At 44.3% G+C, this 15,000-nt stretch overlaps 1 protein-coding gene across 1 annotated transcript in view; it reads left to right on the forward strand.

Annotated features, from left to right (window-relative positions):
* LOC138859972 (uncharacterized) overlaps nt 1-15,000 on the forward strand; it is a 100,538-nt gene that overhangs the window by 6,187 nt on the left and 79,351 nt on the right. The window contains exon 2 of the mRNA XM_070116534.1: nt 5,695-5,762. Within this exon, the coding sequence (XP_069972635.1) occupies nt 5,695-5,762 (68 nt within the window). The remainder of the gene's footprint in view (nt 1-5,694; nt 5,763-15,000) is intronic.

A 15,000-nucleotide genomic window follows, 5' to 3' on the forward strand; every position in this document is an offset into this window, starting at 1 on the left:
CTACCTCCCCTTTCTCTCTCCTCTTCCACCCCCCCTCTCCCTCTTCCCCCTTCTCCCCCTCTTCTCCCCCCTCCCCTCCCTTCTCCCCCCCACCCCTCCCTTCTTCTCCCTCCCCTCCCCCTCCCCTCTTCTCCCCCCCTCCCCCTCCCCCTCCCCTCCCTTCTTCTCCCCCTCCCCTCTTCTCCTCCCCCTCTCCCCTCGTCCTTCGCGTCTGCAGCAGCAATAAGCGCCCCGACCGCATTCCTTCCCGACGGAGGAGCAGGCGGAGGAGGCGGCGGCGGAGACCTCGCTGGAGTCGTTGTGGCCGTAGGAGGGGCTGTTGTGTGCAGGGGAGGGGGAGGGAGAGGGGAGAAGGAGGGGGAGGGGAAAGGGAGAGCTGTAGGCAAGGGGGCGAGGGGGAGGGGAGAGGGAGGGCTGTAGGCAAAGAGGGGAGGGGGCGGGGTGGGGAGAGGGAGAGCTGTTGGCAAAGGGGGGGAGGGGGAGGGTGGAGAGGGAGGGCTGTAGGCAAAAGGGGGGAGGGGGAGGGGGAGGAAGGGAGAGAGGGTGATGGAAGTGGGGAGAGAGAGGGGAGAATTGTGGGCAAGGGGTGAGGGGAAGGGGGAAGGGGGAAGGGGTAGGGGCGTTGACAGGGGAATTCGGAGGGGAAAATGGAAATGGGTGGCCAAGGGGTGAGGGGAAGGAGAGAGGGGTGGGGAGGGGAAGTGGGAGATGTGTGGTCATTGGGGAGGGGGGGAAGGGGGAGGATGTGGAAGGAATAGGAGGAAGGTGCAAGGAAGTGGGGGATAAGAGGATGCAGAGGGAGGGGGAGGGGGGGGAGGGGGAAGGGGGAGGGAGATCCTGGGTAAGGAGATGCAGAGGGAGGTATGGGGGTCGGTGTAAGAGAGAAGTGGGATTTTAAGGAAGAGACGAAGAAGGAGGAATGAGGAGGCGGAATAGAAGAGAGGAAGAGGTGGATGAAGAAGTAAGAAATAAAAAGTTATGACCCCCCCTCAAAAAAAAAAAAAAGGAAAGATACACCAATAAAACACTCCATCAGAAAAAAACAACAACACAAAACCACACAAAAGAAAGAAAGAATGAAAAAACAAAACAAAACAGCAGGAGCGAGCATGGTCTGGGGTCCGGGCGAAGGGCAGCGCGCGGGCGGCCTAATGAAGATAAGGCGCCGTCCTCCCGCGCCCACGGATGACGGACGACTGAGCCGCTGTGCTTCGGGAATGCCTAATTATGCGTCCGACCCGGGGCCGCCCTCCCTGCCCGCCACCGGCTCGCAGGAATCCGGGAATCGGGAATCTTGGAATCGGGAATAGGGAAGATTGGAATCAAGTCTAGGAATTGCGAATAGGGAATCTTGGAATCAGGAATGGGGATTCTTGGAATCAAGAATCGGGAATAGGGAATCTTGGAATCAAGAATCTAGGAATCGGGAATTGGGAATTTTGGAATCGGGAATAGGGAATCCTGGAATCAGGAATCAGGAAGAGGTAATCTTGGAATCAGGAATCTAGGAATAGGGAAGATTTGAATCAAGAGTCTAGGAATTGCGAATAGGGAATCTTGGAATCAGGACTCTAGGAATAGGGAAGATTTGAATCAAGAGTCTAGGAATTGCGAATAGGGAATCTTGGAATCAGGAATCTAGAAATTGTGAATTATAGTGTCGGGAATCATAGAATCTAGAATCTAGGAACCTTTAATCATAGAATCGGGAATCTAGGAATGGCACTCTAGAAGCTAGATAAAAAAGATGGCAAAGGATAGGCACCCAAGGAAAGAGAAATGCCGGGTTTGTTGTGGCACCCACGGCCAGGACCTTGGGAGTGGCACCCGAAAGAGAGCAGGTTTGGAATGGCACCCTTGAAATGGCATCATTGTGACGTCTACCTTTGCAAAACCTCCTTGGGAATGGCACCCTGGGAATGGCATCATTGCGATGTCTACCTTCACAAAACCTCCTTGGGAATGGCACCCTGGGAATGGCATCATTGCGATGTCTACCTTCACAAAACCTCCTTGGGAATGGCACCCTGGGAATGGCATCATTGCGATGTCTACCTTCACAAAACCTCCTTGGGAATGGCACCCTTGAAATGGCATCATTGCGACGTCTACCTTCAGAAAACCTCCTTGGGAATGGCACCCTGGGAATGGCATCATTGCGACGTCTACCTTCACAAAACCTTAGGAATGGCACCCTTGAAATGGCATCATTGCGATGTCTACCTTCACAAAACCCCCTTAGAAATGGCACCCCGGGAGAGGCCCCTCAGACACGTCTCCCCAAAAGCAATCGCCACAAACTGCTCGTTAGGCGCCCCGAGAACCAGCCGCTAATGAATCGTCAGAATCTTTGTGAAAACTCCTCACAACTCCTTCTAACTCGCGACGACCAATCCCTGGATAACTCCTGGTGACTCCTCGGGGCTCCTCCTTGTAGTTTCCCAACTCCTCATAACCCCTTACTCCTCACTCCCTTGGAAAAGGAGGAAAAAAGGCTTTATGATTATTAGATCTTTTGTCGGAGTAAAAAAGCGTCATCAAAAGGGACTTCAACCGAAAAACAAAAAACAAAAACAAAAACAAAAAAGTAAGATAAAAAAATAACAGAAATAGAAAAATTAGATAATAACAAATACAAAAGTCGATACATAAATAAACTAATTGATTAAAAATATATATAAGTGGCAATAAACCTTAACGAATCTTGATCAACAATGGATATGAAATGAGAGTGGGTGAGCGAGAGCGGAGGGGGGGAGGAGGGCGAAGGAGGGGGAGGGGGGAAGGGAGAAGGAAGGGGGAAGGGGGGAGGGAGAAGAAGGGATAGAGGGAAAGGAAAAGTGTGATAAGATGAAGGGGGAGATAGAAGGGGGAAGAGAAGAGGTAGACGGAGAGGGGGGAGGGAGGAGAGGATGAAATGAGAAAGGAGAAGAGAGGGAGAGGGAAGGGAGAAAAAAAAGGAAAAGTGGAGGGCGCGAGGGTGAAAGATGGAGGGGAGAGAGAAAGGGAAGCAGTAAATAAAAAAAGAAAAGCAAAAATAAGCAAAGAATGAAGAGAACGACTAAGAAAAGGGAGAGGAGAGAAGGAGGAGAAGGAGGAGAAGGAGGAGAGGAATAAGGAAGAGAAGACGAAAACAAGGGGGAAAGAGAGAGGGGAGAGGCGGAGGGCAGTGCCTACGAGTGCCGGCCAGTCGCATTTCTTATTCATCAGATATTAATGTCAAATGAATTCCCCGGGAGACACAAATGGGAAGATAGATATTCTCGGCCAATGGACGGGCGCGGCGTATGCTTGGCTCGCCCTCTCTGTCTATGTCTGTTTGTCTTTTGGTGTGTCTGTCCCTCTTTATTAGATTCCTCGTCATTCGTCTCTTTATTTGTCTATCCTTAACGGCCCCTCTCTAACTTTCTCTCTCTGTCTCTGTCTCTTTCTCTCTCTCTCTCTCTCGGCCGATGGACGGGCGCGGCGTATGCTCGGCTCGCTCTCTCTGTCTATGTCTGTTTGTCTTTTGGTGTGTCTGTCCCTCTTTATTGGGTTCCTCGTCCTTCGTCTCTTTATTTGTCTATGCCTCGCCATGCCTCTCTTACTTTCTCTCTCTCTCTTTCTCTCTCTTTCTCTCTCTCTCTCTCTCGGCCAATGGACGGTCGCGGCGTATGCTCGGCTCGCCCTCTCTGTCTATGTCTGTTTGTCTTTTGGTGTGTTTGTCCGTCTTTATTAGATTCCTCGTCCTTCGTCTCTTTATTTGTCTATCCTTAACGGCCCCTCTCTAACTTTCTCTCTCTGTCTCTGTCTCTGTCTCTGTCTCTGTCTCTGTCTCTCTCTCTCTCTCTCTCTCTCTCTCTCTCTCTCTCTCTCTCTCTCTCTCTCTCTCTCTCTCTCTCTCTCTCTCTCTCTCTCTCTCTCTCTCTCTTTCCTCTATCTCCTTCCCTCCCTCCACTCTTTCTCGCCCCTTCCCTCCCCTCTCTCTCTTCTCTCCCTCCTCTCCTCCTCTCTCTCTCTCTCTCTCTCTCTCTCTCTCTCTCTTCCCTCCCTCTCTTTCTCTTTCCCTCTATCTCCTTCCCTCCCTCCTCTCTTTCGCCCCTTTCCCTCCACTCTCTCTTTCTCTCCCTCCCTCCTCCTCTCTCCTTCCCCCACCTTTATCCCCGTCTCTCGGCTCCTGATACCACTCACCACCAGAACTACCCCAAGACGTCTCTCATCATCTTCTCTGAACACCATCATTAAATCCGTTTGCTCCGCTGTTATTGCTGTTATCAAAGTCCGCAGCCATTTCACGCCCTTGCCGTGGGCGTGGGCGTGGGCGCGCTTGCTGCCATTCATCATCCGTTTTTTGGCTCTCCCGATGCGTGCCATGAGGGGGCGAGACTTACCTGGCTCTCCTTGTGGGTTTGTGGCTCTCGGGAAGTGGTTCTTGCGGCCGTTAGTATTCTGTTGTTAAAAGATGGTTATTGTTAGTATTATTGCTTGTTATTGTTGTTGCTGTCGTTATCATTATATCTTCTTTATAATCATCATTTATAATCTTTATTTATTTAATTTATAATCTTTATTAATAATTTATAATTTATAATCTTTATTAGCATCATCATCACCATGAGGATGGTGATCACTGTCCGTACCATTATTGTCATTTTCATTATCACTATTGTTGCTGCTACGATCATCATCATCATTATTATTATTATCTTTATCCTTGTTGTTATTATTATTATCATCACCATAATGACAATTACCATTATTATTATTTTTATCATTATTATCATTGTCATTATTATCATTATTTTTATCATAATAATTTTTTTTATCATTATCATCATCATCATTATAATCATCATACCCCTCTTCCCCCCGCTCCCTCCCCCCACCACCACCACCTGCTCACTCCCCCCCCCCTCATCCCTCACAGCCCAAAACCCTCTTCTCATAACCATCCTTTATGATCCACTAAGTCCATCATCCACGTTACGCTCCATCTAATCCACTTTTTCCCCCCCGAGGCCTTCCATTCCTCCGCCTTAATGGTCTCAATTCCACCGACAGCTTCCACCTTCCACCTAATGGACTCGTGATGCATCGGGTGGATCGGATTCCACGGGTTGGCTCTTCTGGCGTCTATTGCGGCGGCCATTCCGGCGTCTATAGCTGTTTTCTGGCGCTTCATAATTTTTTTTTGAGGATTTATAAATATGATCTTTTACCAACATTATTTTTGGATATTCATTCTATTTTATTTCATTTTATTATTATTATTATTATTTTTTTTTTTTGGGGGGGGGGGTAACGGCCTTTCTACAGTCTGATTATCTCTTGTTATTGTATTAGCAATAATGATAGGAGATAGTAATAAAAAAAGAAAATAGGATAAAAATTATAACGACTATAGTAATCATCATTATCATTGTAATCATCGTTACTCATGGAATTCCCTTCATTATTGTCATATTTTTTTCTACTGTCACAACCAATATCATGATCATTACAAAAATCATCACAGTTACTGCAATTATCATCACCATCATTATTTTCGTGATTATTTTCTTAATCATAATCAACCAAACAGCACTTTTCATCAGATTCCCCTTAATAGAAATAATAACAATTCTTATAACATCCCTTTCGGGTCGCGGGAATAATGACAATAAATGAAATGATAAAAGCAAGAAAAAATATTGATAATTCTTGTGTCTTTTTCAGGTCGCGGGAAAGCAACATGGCCGCCACCGAGCCAGGGTTGCGCATCTCGATCTTCATGCTGGCTTTGGGTGAGTAGGCAGCAGCATAATACAAAACACGTGTGTAAGAAGGCAAGAAAATACGTAAATTTATGAGTACGCAGCAGCATAAAGCAAAACACGTGTGTAAGAAGGCAAGAAAATGCGTAATTTTATATATATGTCTATTGTTATCTATTGACACGCCGGTACGAACTTGCTCAACGTAAACAGTGACCTGGGGTTGCGCTTCCCGATGCTCACGCTGCCTTCGGGGAGTCGACGACGCAAAACAAAATCCACGCGCAAAATCTTCTCCTCTCCTCCTTCTCCTCTTCTCTCCTCTCCCTTCTCTTCTTCGTTCTCTTCATTCTTTGCTTTTTTTCCTTGTTTTTCTATTATCTTCCCTCTCTCTCTCTCTCCTCCGTCTTTCACCCTCGCCCCTTCACTTTTCCCCTTTTCTCCCTTCCCTCTCCCTCTCTTCTCCTTTCTTATTCGACGACGTAGAACAAAATCCACGCGTATGGGAAGTGTAATTAAAAGTGGAAGGAAAGAGTAATTACATAAACATGTATATTATTATTTAGTTAGACGCTTGTACTGACTTGCGCAACATAAACATCGATCATGATAATGGTATTAATGGTATGAAGAATGATAATAACGGCGATAATACGGATAAAGATGATGATAGGGATAGTGATAGAAAAAAATGATGATGATGATATGATAATGATAGCAATAACAATAACAGTAATAATGATAATAATAATAGTAATAGAAATAGCAAAAACAGTGATAATTATTTTGAAAATGATGATACTTGTATTACTACTGCTGCTACTAATTGCAATAACACTAATGATCGTAGTAATAGTCTTAATAATAACAATAGCAATGACAACAACAGCAACAATAACATTAACAACAATAACAACGACACTACTTCTGATCCCAGAAACAATCATAGTCACAATAATAATTACGATCATCTCAGTGGCGGCCCCCCTTCCCCACCAGCACCCCCCACCCCCACCCCCCACCCCCACCCCCCCAACTTCCTCGCTTCAGGACCGGTCCGGGGATTCTTATCTGAGCGTCGGAGGATCCTCTCGAGTGCCGTAGGATATCTTGAAGGATTTCTGTTAGGATCTGTGGGCGGTGGGCGGGGAGGGTTGCCGCTTAGGGACTTCCTGCTCGGCCACTTCTCTAGTTTTGTTTTATGTCTTTTTTTTCGCTCTTTATTACTTCGGTTGCGAGGTTTGTTGTTCGCGGAGGAGAGGGAGGAGGGGAGAGGGGGAGGGGGAGGGAGGGGAGAGGGGGAGGGAGGGAAGGGGGGTAGGAGAGGGAGAGGAGGGCTTTTCTTTGTCTGTTTTTTTTTCTTTTGTCTGATTGCTTGCTTTTTCCTTCTCTCACTCTGTCTTCTCTCTCTCTCCCTTTTCCTTTACCCCCTCCTTCTCCTTCCATCTCTCCCCCCTTTTTTCTTTTTCCCTCCCTCTTTCCTTTTTCCCTCCTCCTTCTCTTCTCTTCCTCCTCCTCCCTCGCTCCCTCTCTCTTCCCCCTCCTCCTCCTTCTCCCTTCCTCTCTCCTCCCCCTTTCCCTCCCTCCCTTCTTCCATCTTTCCTCCTCCTCCTCCTCCTCCTCCTCATCCTCTCCATCTCCTCCTACTCCTCTCCCCTCCTCCTCCTCCTCCTCCTCCTCCTCCTCTTCCTCCCCTGCCCCTCTACCTCCTCCTCCCCCTCCTCCTCCTCCTCCTCCCCCTCTCCCTCCCCCCCTCCTCCCTCCTCCTCCTCCTCCTCCCTCCTCCTCCTTTATCCTCCCTCCTCCTCCTCCTCCTCCTCCCTCCCTCCTCCTCCTCCTCCCTCCTCCTCCTCCTCCTCCTCCTCCTCCTCCTCCTCCTCCTCCTCCTCCCTCCTCCTCCTCCTCCCCCCTCCTCCTCTCCTCCTCCTCCTCCCCTCCTCCCTCCCCCTCCTCCCTCCTCCTCCTCCTCCTCCTCCTCCTCCTCCTCCTCCTCCTCCTCCCTCCTCCCCTCCCCCTCCTCCTTCTCCTCCTCCCTCCTCCTCCCTCCTCCTCCTCCTCCTCCTCCCCCTCCTCCTCCTCCTCCTCCTCCTCCCCCTCCTCCTCCCCCTCCTCCTCTCGGCTCCTCCTTCTCCCTCTTCTCCTCCTTCTCCTCCTCCTCTTCCTCCTCCTCCTCCTCCTCCTCCTCTTCCTCCTCCTCCTCCTCTCCCTCCTCCCCCTCCTCTTCCTCCTCCTCCTCCTCCTCCTCTTCTCATCCTCCCAAGTACCTCCCTTAACTCCTCGAAGAAAAACTTGAGAAAGAGCCAATCTGCCTCCGCCATCTCAGGAGGACCAGCTACTGTAAACGTCATTTATAGCTTAAAAGAAGGAGGAGAAGGAGATGGGAAGGAAGAGAAGAGGAGAAGGAGGAGGAGGAAGAAAATGATGATGACAAGGAGCTAGAGATGGAAAGGAGAAGGATGAGGAGAAGAAGGGGGAGGAGGAGGAAATAGGAGAAGGAAGGAAGAGGAGAAGTATGAGGATGAGGATGATGAGAAGGGAGAAGAGGAGCAGGAGGAGGATGAAATGCGAAAATGAAGGAAGAGAGAGAGAAGAAAGAATATCTACATTATTCATATCTATGTGTATATCAATATGTTCTATCTATCTATCTATCTTCACTGATCTATAAGTTTATATGTCTATTCATCTGTTTGCCTATCTATATATCTATTAATTTATTTGCCTGTATATACATGTATCTATCTATATATCTATTAATCTATTTGCCTGTATATACATGTATCTATCTATATATCTATTAATCTATTTCCTGTGTATACATGTATCTATCTATATATCTATTAATCTATTTGCCTGTATATACATGTATCTATCTATATATCTATTAATCTATTTCCTGTGTATACATGTATCTATCTATATATCTATTAATCTATTTGCCTGTATATACATGTATCTATCTATATATCTATTAATCTATTTGCCTGTATATACATGTATCTATCTATATATCTATTAATATATTTGCCTGTATATACATGTATCTATCTATATATCTATTAATCTATTTGCCTGTATATACATGTATCTATCTATATATCTATTAATCTATTTGCCTGTATATACATGTATCTATCTATATATCTATTAATCTATTTGCCTGTATATACATGTATCTATCTATATATCTATTAATCTATTTGCCTGTATATACATGTATCTATCTATATATCTATTAATATATTTGCCTGTATATACATGTATTATCTATATATCTATTAATCTATTTGCCTGTATATACATGTATCTATCTATATATCTATCAGCCATCCATGTGTCTACCTGGATATATAAACCTCATCAAAACTCCCGCAAAACACAAACAGAAAACGTAAAACCCGCAGAAGAAAAGAAAAGAAAAGAAAAAAGAAACAAAAAAAAAACTCGAAATGAAAAGCCACGAGACGAACTTAAAAGGAAAATGAACTTAAACCCAAGTCATCATCAACGGGTCGGAACATCAAGGTGAACACGGACTTTTAATGGCTTTCGGACGAGGATTTGATTACTTACGGCCGGGCTTTCGAGGCGGCGTCAGTTCGGATGATGAGCTGGAGCGGAGAGGGAGCTTAATGAGTGGCGAGGAAGGGCGTCCGGATGAGGGAGGGAGGGAGGGAGGGAGGGAGGGGGAGGGAGGGAGGGGGAAGGGTGGGGAGGAGGAGAGGGAGGGAGGGAGGTGGAGGGAGGGAAGGGAGGGGGAGGGAGGAAGGGAGGGGCAAGGGAGTGAAGGGGGAGGGAGGAAAGGAGGAAGGAGGAGGGAGGGGAAGGGAGGGAGGGAGATAGATAGATAGATATATATATAGAGAGGGGGAGGGAAAGATAGATAGATTGAGAGGGGGAGGGAAAGATAGATAGATAGACAGACTGATAGATAGATAGAGATAGGGAGGGGGAAAGCAATTTTATATAGATAGATAGATCTATAGATAGATAAAGAGAAAAAAGAGAGAATATGGGAAATGCAAAGAAATAGAAAAGAGAGTAAAGGTAGGAAAAAAGAGAATAAGAGAAAGAAAAATAGAGAAGAAAAAAGGTGAAACAGAGGAGAAAAAAGGAAGAAAAGACATGAAACAGGAGAAAAAAGAAAGAAGAAAAAACATGAAACAGGAGAAAAAAAGAAAGAAGAAAAAACATGAAACAGGAGAAAGAAGATAGAAAAGACATGAAACAGGAGAAGAAAAAGAAAGAAGAAAAATGTAAAACAGGAGAAAAAAGAAAAGAAAAAATGTAAAACAGAGGAGAAAAAAAGAAGAAAAACATGAAAAAGGAGAAAAAAGACGAAAAAATCAAAACAGAGGAGAAAAAAAAGAAAAAAAAAAAACATGAAAGAAGAGAAAAAAGATAGAAGAAAAAACATGAAACAGGAGAAAAAAGATAGAAGAAAAAACATGAAACAGGAGAAAAAAAGAAAGAAGAAAAAAACATAAAACAGGAGAAAAAAAGAAAGAAGAAAAAACATGAAACAGGAGAAAAAAGATAGAAGAAAAACGTGAAACAGTAGAAAAAAGAGAAAAATCGAGCGAGAAACAGAGGACCAATAAAGGCCAGCACGTTTGATCGGCCGTTTTTGATTTCTTCTCTTTTCCTTTCTCTTTTTCTCTCTCTCTGTTGCTTCTTCCCTTTCTTTTCCAGGGCTGAGTGGAGGCGCGGAGATGTGCACGTGAACAGAGACACAAATACGTGTACACAAACAAGCGTCCACGCGGTACACATATGTAACAAATACGTACACGCTCAGTTACAGATAAAACTAACGCTCATGAAAAATAAACATGAACTCAGACTCACATACACGCGTAAGAAACACGTACAATTACATGTACACATAAGAAAAACACACACACGCACCCACATCAATATACATTTAAGAAACACACACACACTCACTACATATCAAACTTGCACACATGTACAAACATACATCCAACACGTTTACATCAAATCAACACACGCACACAGACATACATATTCACATACACATCAAACAAACAAACACGCACACAGACATACACATTCACATACACATCAAACAAACAAACACGCACACTGACATACACATTCACATACACATCAAACAAACAAACACGCACACTGACATACACATTCACATACACATCAAACAAACAAATACGTACAATTAAACATTCACACAACAAACACACATGCACAAACAAACGTACAAAGCAAATTAGCATAGACAAACATACACACCACATGAACACACACACACGCACACAGACACACACACACACACACACACACACAGATTCATACACACACACACACACACACACACACACACACACACACACCCACACACACACACACACACACACACACACACACACACACACACACACACACACCACACACACACACACACACAGACACACAGACACACAGACACACAGACACACAGACACACAAACACACACACACTACACACACACACACACACACACACACACACACACACACACACACACACACACACACACACACACACACACACACACACACACACACACACAGATTCACACACATATCAAACAAAGTGAAAGGTAACGAAAGAAAAAGGTGATGAATAGAAACAGAATAGATAGATAGATAGATGGATAAGATTATAGAATAGGCAGATCCTGTTTCAATAAATCTATCAAAATTCAAACGCGAATTAAAATATGAACTGATTCTGACTTCCAACATTCTTAAATGTTCAATATTTATGAAATTCAGTTTTACATATTTCGGGATAGGCTATCCAGGGTTGGCTGTGATAAATCTCTCTCTCTTGCTAGCTCGCTCTTTCTCTCTCTCTCTCTCTCTCTCTCTCTCTCTCTCTCTCTCTCTCTCTCTCTCTCTCTCTCTCTCTCTCTCTCTCTCTCTCTCTCTCTCTCTCTCTCTCTCTCTCTCTCTCTCTCTCTCTCTCTCTCGCTAGTCTCTCTCTCTCTTTCTCTCTCGCTCTCTCTCTCTCTCTCTCTCTCTCTCTCTCTCTCTCTCTCTCTCTCTCTCTCTCTCTCTCTCTCTCTCTCTCTCTCTCTCTCTCTCTCTCTCTCTCTCTCTCTCTCTCTCTCTCTCTCTCTCTCTCGCTAGCTCTCTCTCTCTCTCTCTCTCTCGCTCTCTCTCTCTCTCTCTCTCTCTCTCGCTCTCTCTCTCTCTCTCTCTCTCTCTCTCTCTCTCTCTCTCTCTCTCTCTCTCTCTCTCTCTCTCTCTCTCTCTCTCTCTCTCTCTCTCTCTCTCTCTCTCTCTCTCTCTCTCTCTCTCTCTCTCTCTCTCTCTCTCTCTCTCTCTCTCTCTCTCTCTCTCTCTCTCTCTCTCTCTCTCTCTCTCTCTCTCTCTCTCTCTCGCTAGCTCTCTCTCTCACTCTCTCTCTCGCTCTCTCTCTCTTTCTTTCTCTCTCCTCGCTCTTCTCTCTCTCTCTCTCTCTCTCTCTCTCTCTCTCTCTCTCTCTCTCTCTCTCTCTCTCTCTCTCTCTCTCTCTCTCTCTCTCTCTCTCTCTCTCTCTTTCTCTTTCTCTCTCTCTCTCGTTGGCTCTATCTCTCTTTCTCTCTCTCTCTCCTCTCTCGCTCTTCCTTTCTTTTTTTCTTTCTTTCTCTCTCCCCCCTCTCTCTCTCTCTCTCTCTCTCTCTCTCTCTCTCTCTCTCTCTCTCTCTCTCTCTTTCTCTCTATCTCTCTCTCCCTCTTTCTCTCTCTCTATCTCTCTATCTCTCTCTCCCTCTTTCTCTCCCTCCCTCTTTCTCTCCCCCCCTCTCTCTCTTTCTTTCTCTCTCTCCTTCTCTCTCTCATTAACACATCCTCGGACAAGCCAAGAATTTGCCTGAACATTGGCCTCGAACTTCTCCCAAGAAAATCAGTGGCTGCGGGAGCCCTTCTTCGTCAGGCGACCCGGTCTCACCCTCAGCTGACGTCGAGACCTCACGTTTTTTTTTATTTTTTTATTTTTTTAACTTTCATTTGAGGAAATATTTAAATGCTAAATTAGGTTCTTCTTTAGTTTTCTGGATTATGTGGCGGCTATGGATGTGTATGTCTTTATCTGTCTATCTATCCTTCTGTCTATCTACTTATGAATCTATTCATCTATATCTACTTCTATATCTTTGTCTATAAATCTATCTATCCACGTTCATATCTATATCTGTCTATTTATTTAATCAAATCTACTTTTACATCAATACCATAATATCCATATATGTCTATATCTATATCTAACTATCTATCTATCAATCACACACACTCACACACACACACACACACACACACACACACACACACACACACACACACACACACACACACACACACACACACACACACACACACACACACACACACACACATATGTATATATATATATACATATATATATATATATATATAATATATATATACGTATATATATATATATATATATATATATATATATATATACATATATATATATATATATATATATATATATATATATATATATATATATATATATATATATATATATATATATATATATATAGCGCACGCGCGCGCGCGTGTGTGTACATAATGCCTAACATGTCAAAATTGCATTAATAGACACATTACCCATATGTAAAGGGTGTGTGTGTTTGTGCGTATTTGTGAACGTATGTAAGAATAGGACCACAGACTGAATTCCACTCCAGCGCCATCTGTCCGCCGCCGCCGCAAATGTTTAGATATTTTTCGCGTTTTAATTTCCAAAAGGTTTGCATTCACTTTCTTTTCCTTTCTTATTATCCTGCAGGTCGCTTAAACATCGGAATATCGCCTCTTGTTTCCTCTTTTTCCCTCAGTTCGGAAAATGTTTATCCGTTAATTCTTAAAAAGAAGATAAAAGAATAATCGTAATTTTCATGATATTAAAGAAAGTTACTTTCCCGAACGGAGGAGACGATTCTTCCGTTTTCTACGACGGTAAATTATCTCCAAGTGCGCAGGGGAGACTCAAACAAATATATAAAGTTTGTGTATTCAAACTAATATGTTGGTGTGTGCGGGTTCGCTTTCCTTGTCGTTTATGGTCTTTCGAAAGCCGTATTGGAAAGCAATTTTGTCTTCAGGCTTGGATGAAAACAGTCCCGGGAAAATACGAAATTCCAGATAAATCCTACAGGAGAATCGATGGAGCGGGAGTCCTTACTCCGAACGGAAAATGGGAAATATGGACTGGGGGAAGGAGAGAGGAGGCACTTCGGAATTTCGAAAGGGAATGCGTTTTGTTTCCCTGTCCCTGTTTCGGGGGTTTAGGCGTCTGCGTCTGTCTGTCTGCCTGTCTGTCTTTGTTTCTTACAGACGCGGATGCAATTGTGCGCTTCCTCCTTCTCTCTCTCTCTCTCTCTCTCTCTCTCTCTCTCTCTCTCTCTCTCTCTCTCTCTCTCTCTCTCTCTCTCTCTCTCTCTCTCTCAACTCTACCCTCTCTTCATTTCTCTCTCTCTCTTTCTATCTGTCTATCTATATCTATCTCTATTCATCTATCTATTTACCAATCACACATCTATCTAACTATACACCTATCTATCTACCTATCTCTATCTATTTATTTATCTATCTATCTACCTACCTCTATCTATCTATCTATCTGTCTCTATCTACCTATCAGTATACCTATCTCTGTCTATCTTTATCCATCTATCTCTCTCTCTCTATCTATCTCTCTCTATCTATCTGTTTCAATCTATCTATCTATCTCTATCTATCTGTCTATATACCTATCTATCTGTCTATATACCTATCTCTGTCTATCTATATGTCTACCTATCTTTATCCATCTATCTATGTATCTATCTCTATCCGTCTGTCTACCATTCACTTTCTCTCTCTCTCTCTCTCTTTAATCCCCCTCCCCTCTCTCTTTCCAATTTCCCCTCTCATCTCCCCTTTATTTTTTTCTGTTGCGGATTATTGAATTCTTTTTCTCTCTCCTTTTTTCTTTTTATTTTCAAATTTTGAGTCTGATAATAATTACGAAAACTGAAGCTCTTCCGCGAGATTATTTTTACGAAGGATCTTAATGGGAGGCATCGGAGGCGGAGGGAGGGGGGGGGGGGAGAGGGAGCCAGCAGCGATGGGGGTGGGGGGATTTCCTGCTGAGAGAGAGAGAGAGAGAGGGAGTGGAGAGGGGGAAAGGAGAGAGGGGGAGGAGGAGGGGGAAAGGGGAAAAGGGAGAGGGAGGGAGGGGGAAGGGTAGAGA

This window comes from Penaeus vannamei, chromosome 3 (genome assembly GCF_042767895.1).
Source record: "Penaeus vannamei isolate JL-2024 chromosome 3, ASM4276789v1, whole genome shotgun sequence".
NCBI lineage: Eukaryota > Metazoa > Arthropoda > Malacostraca > Decapoda > Penaeidae > Penaeus > Penaeus vannamei.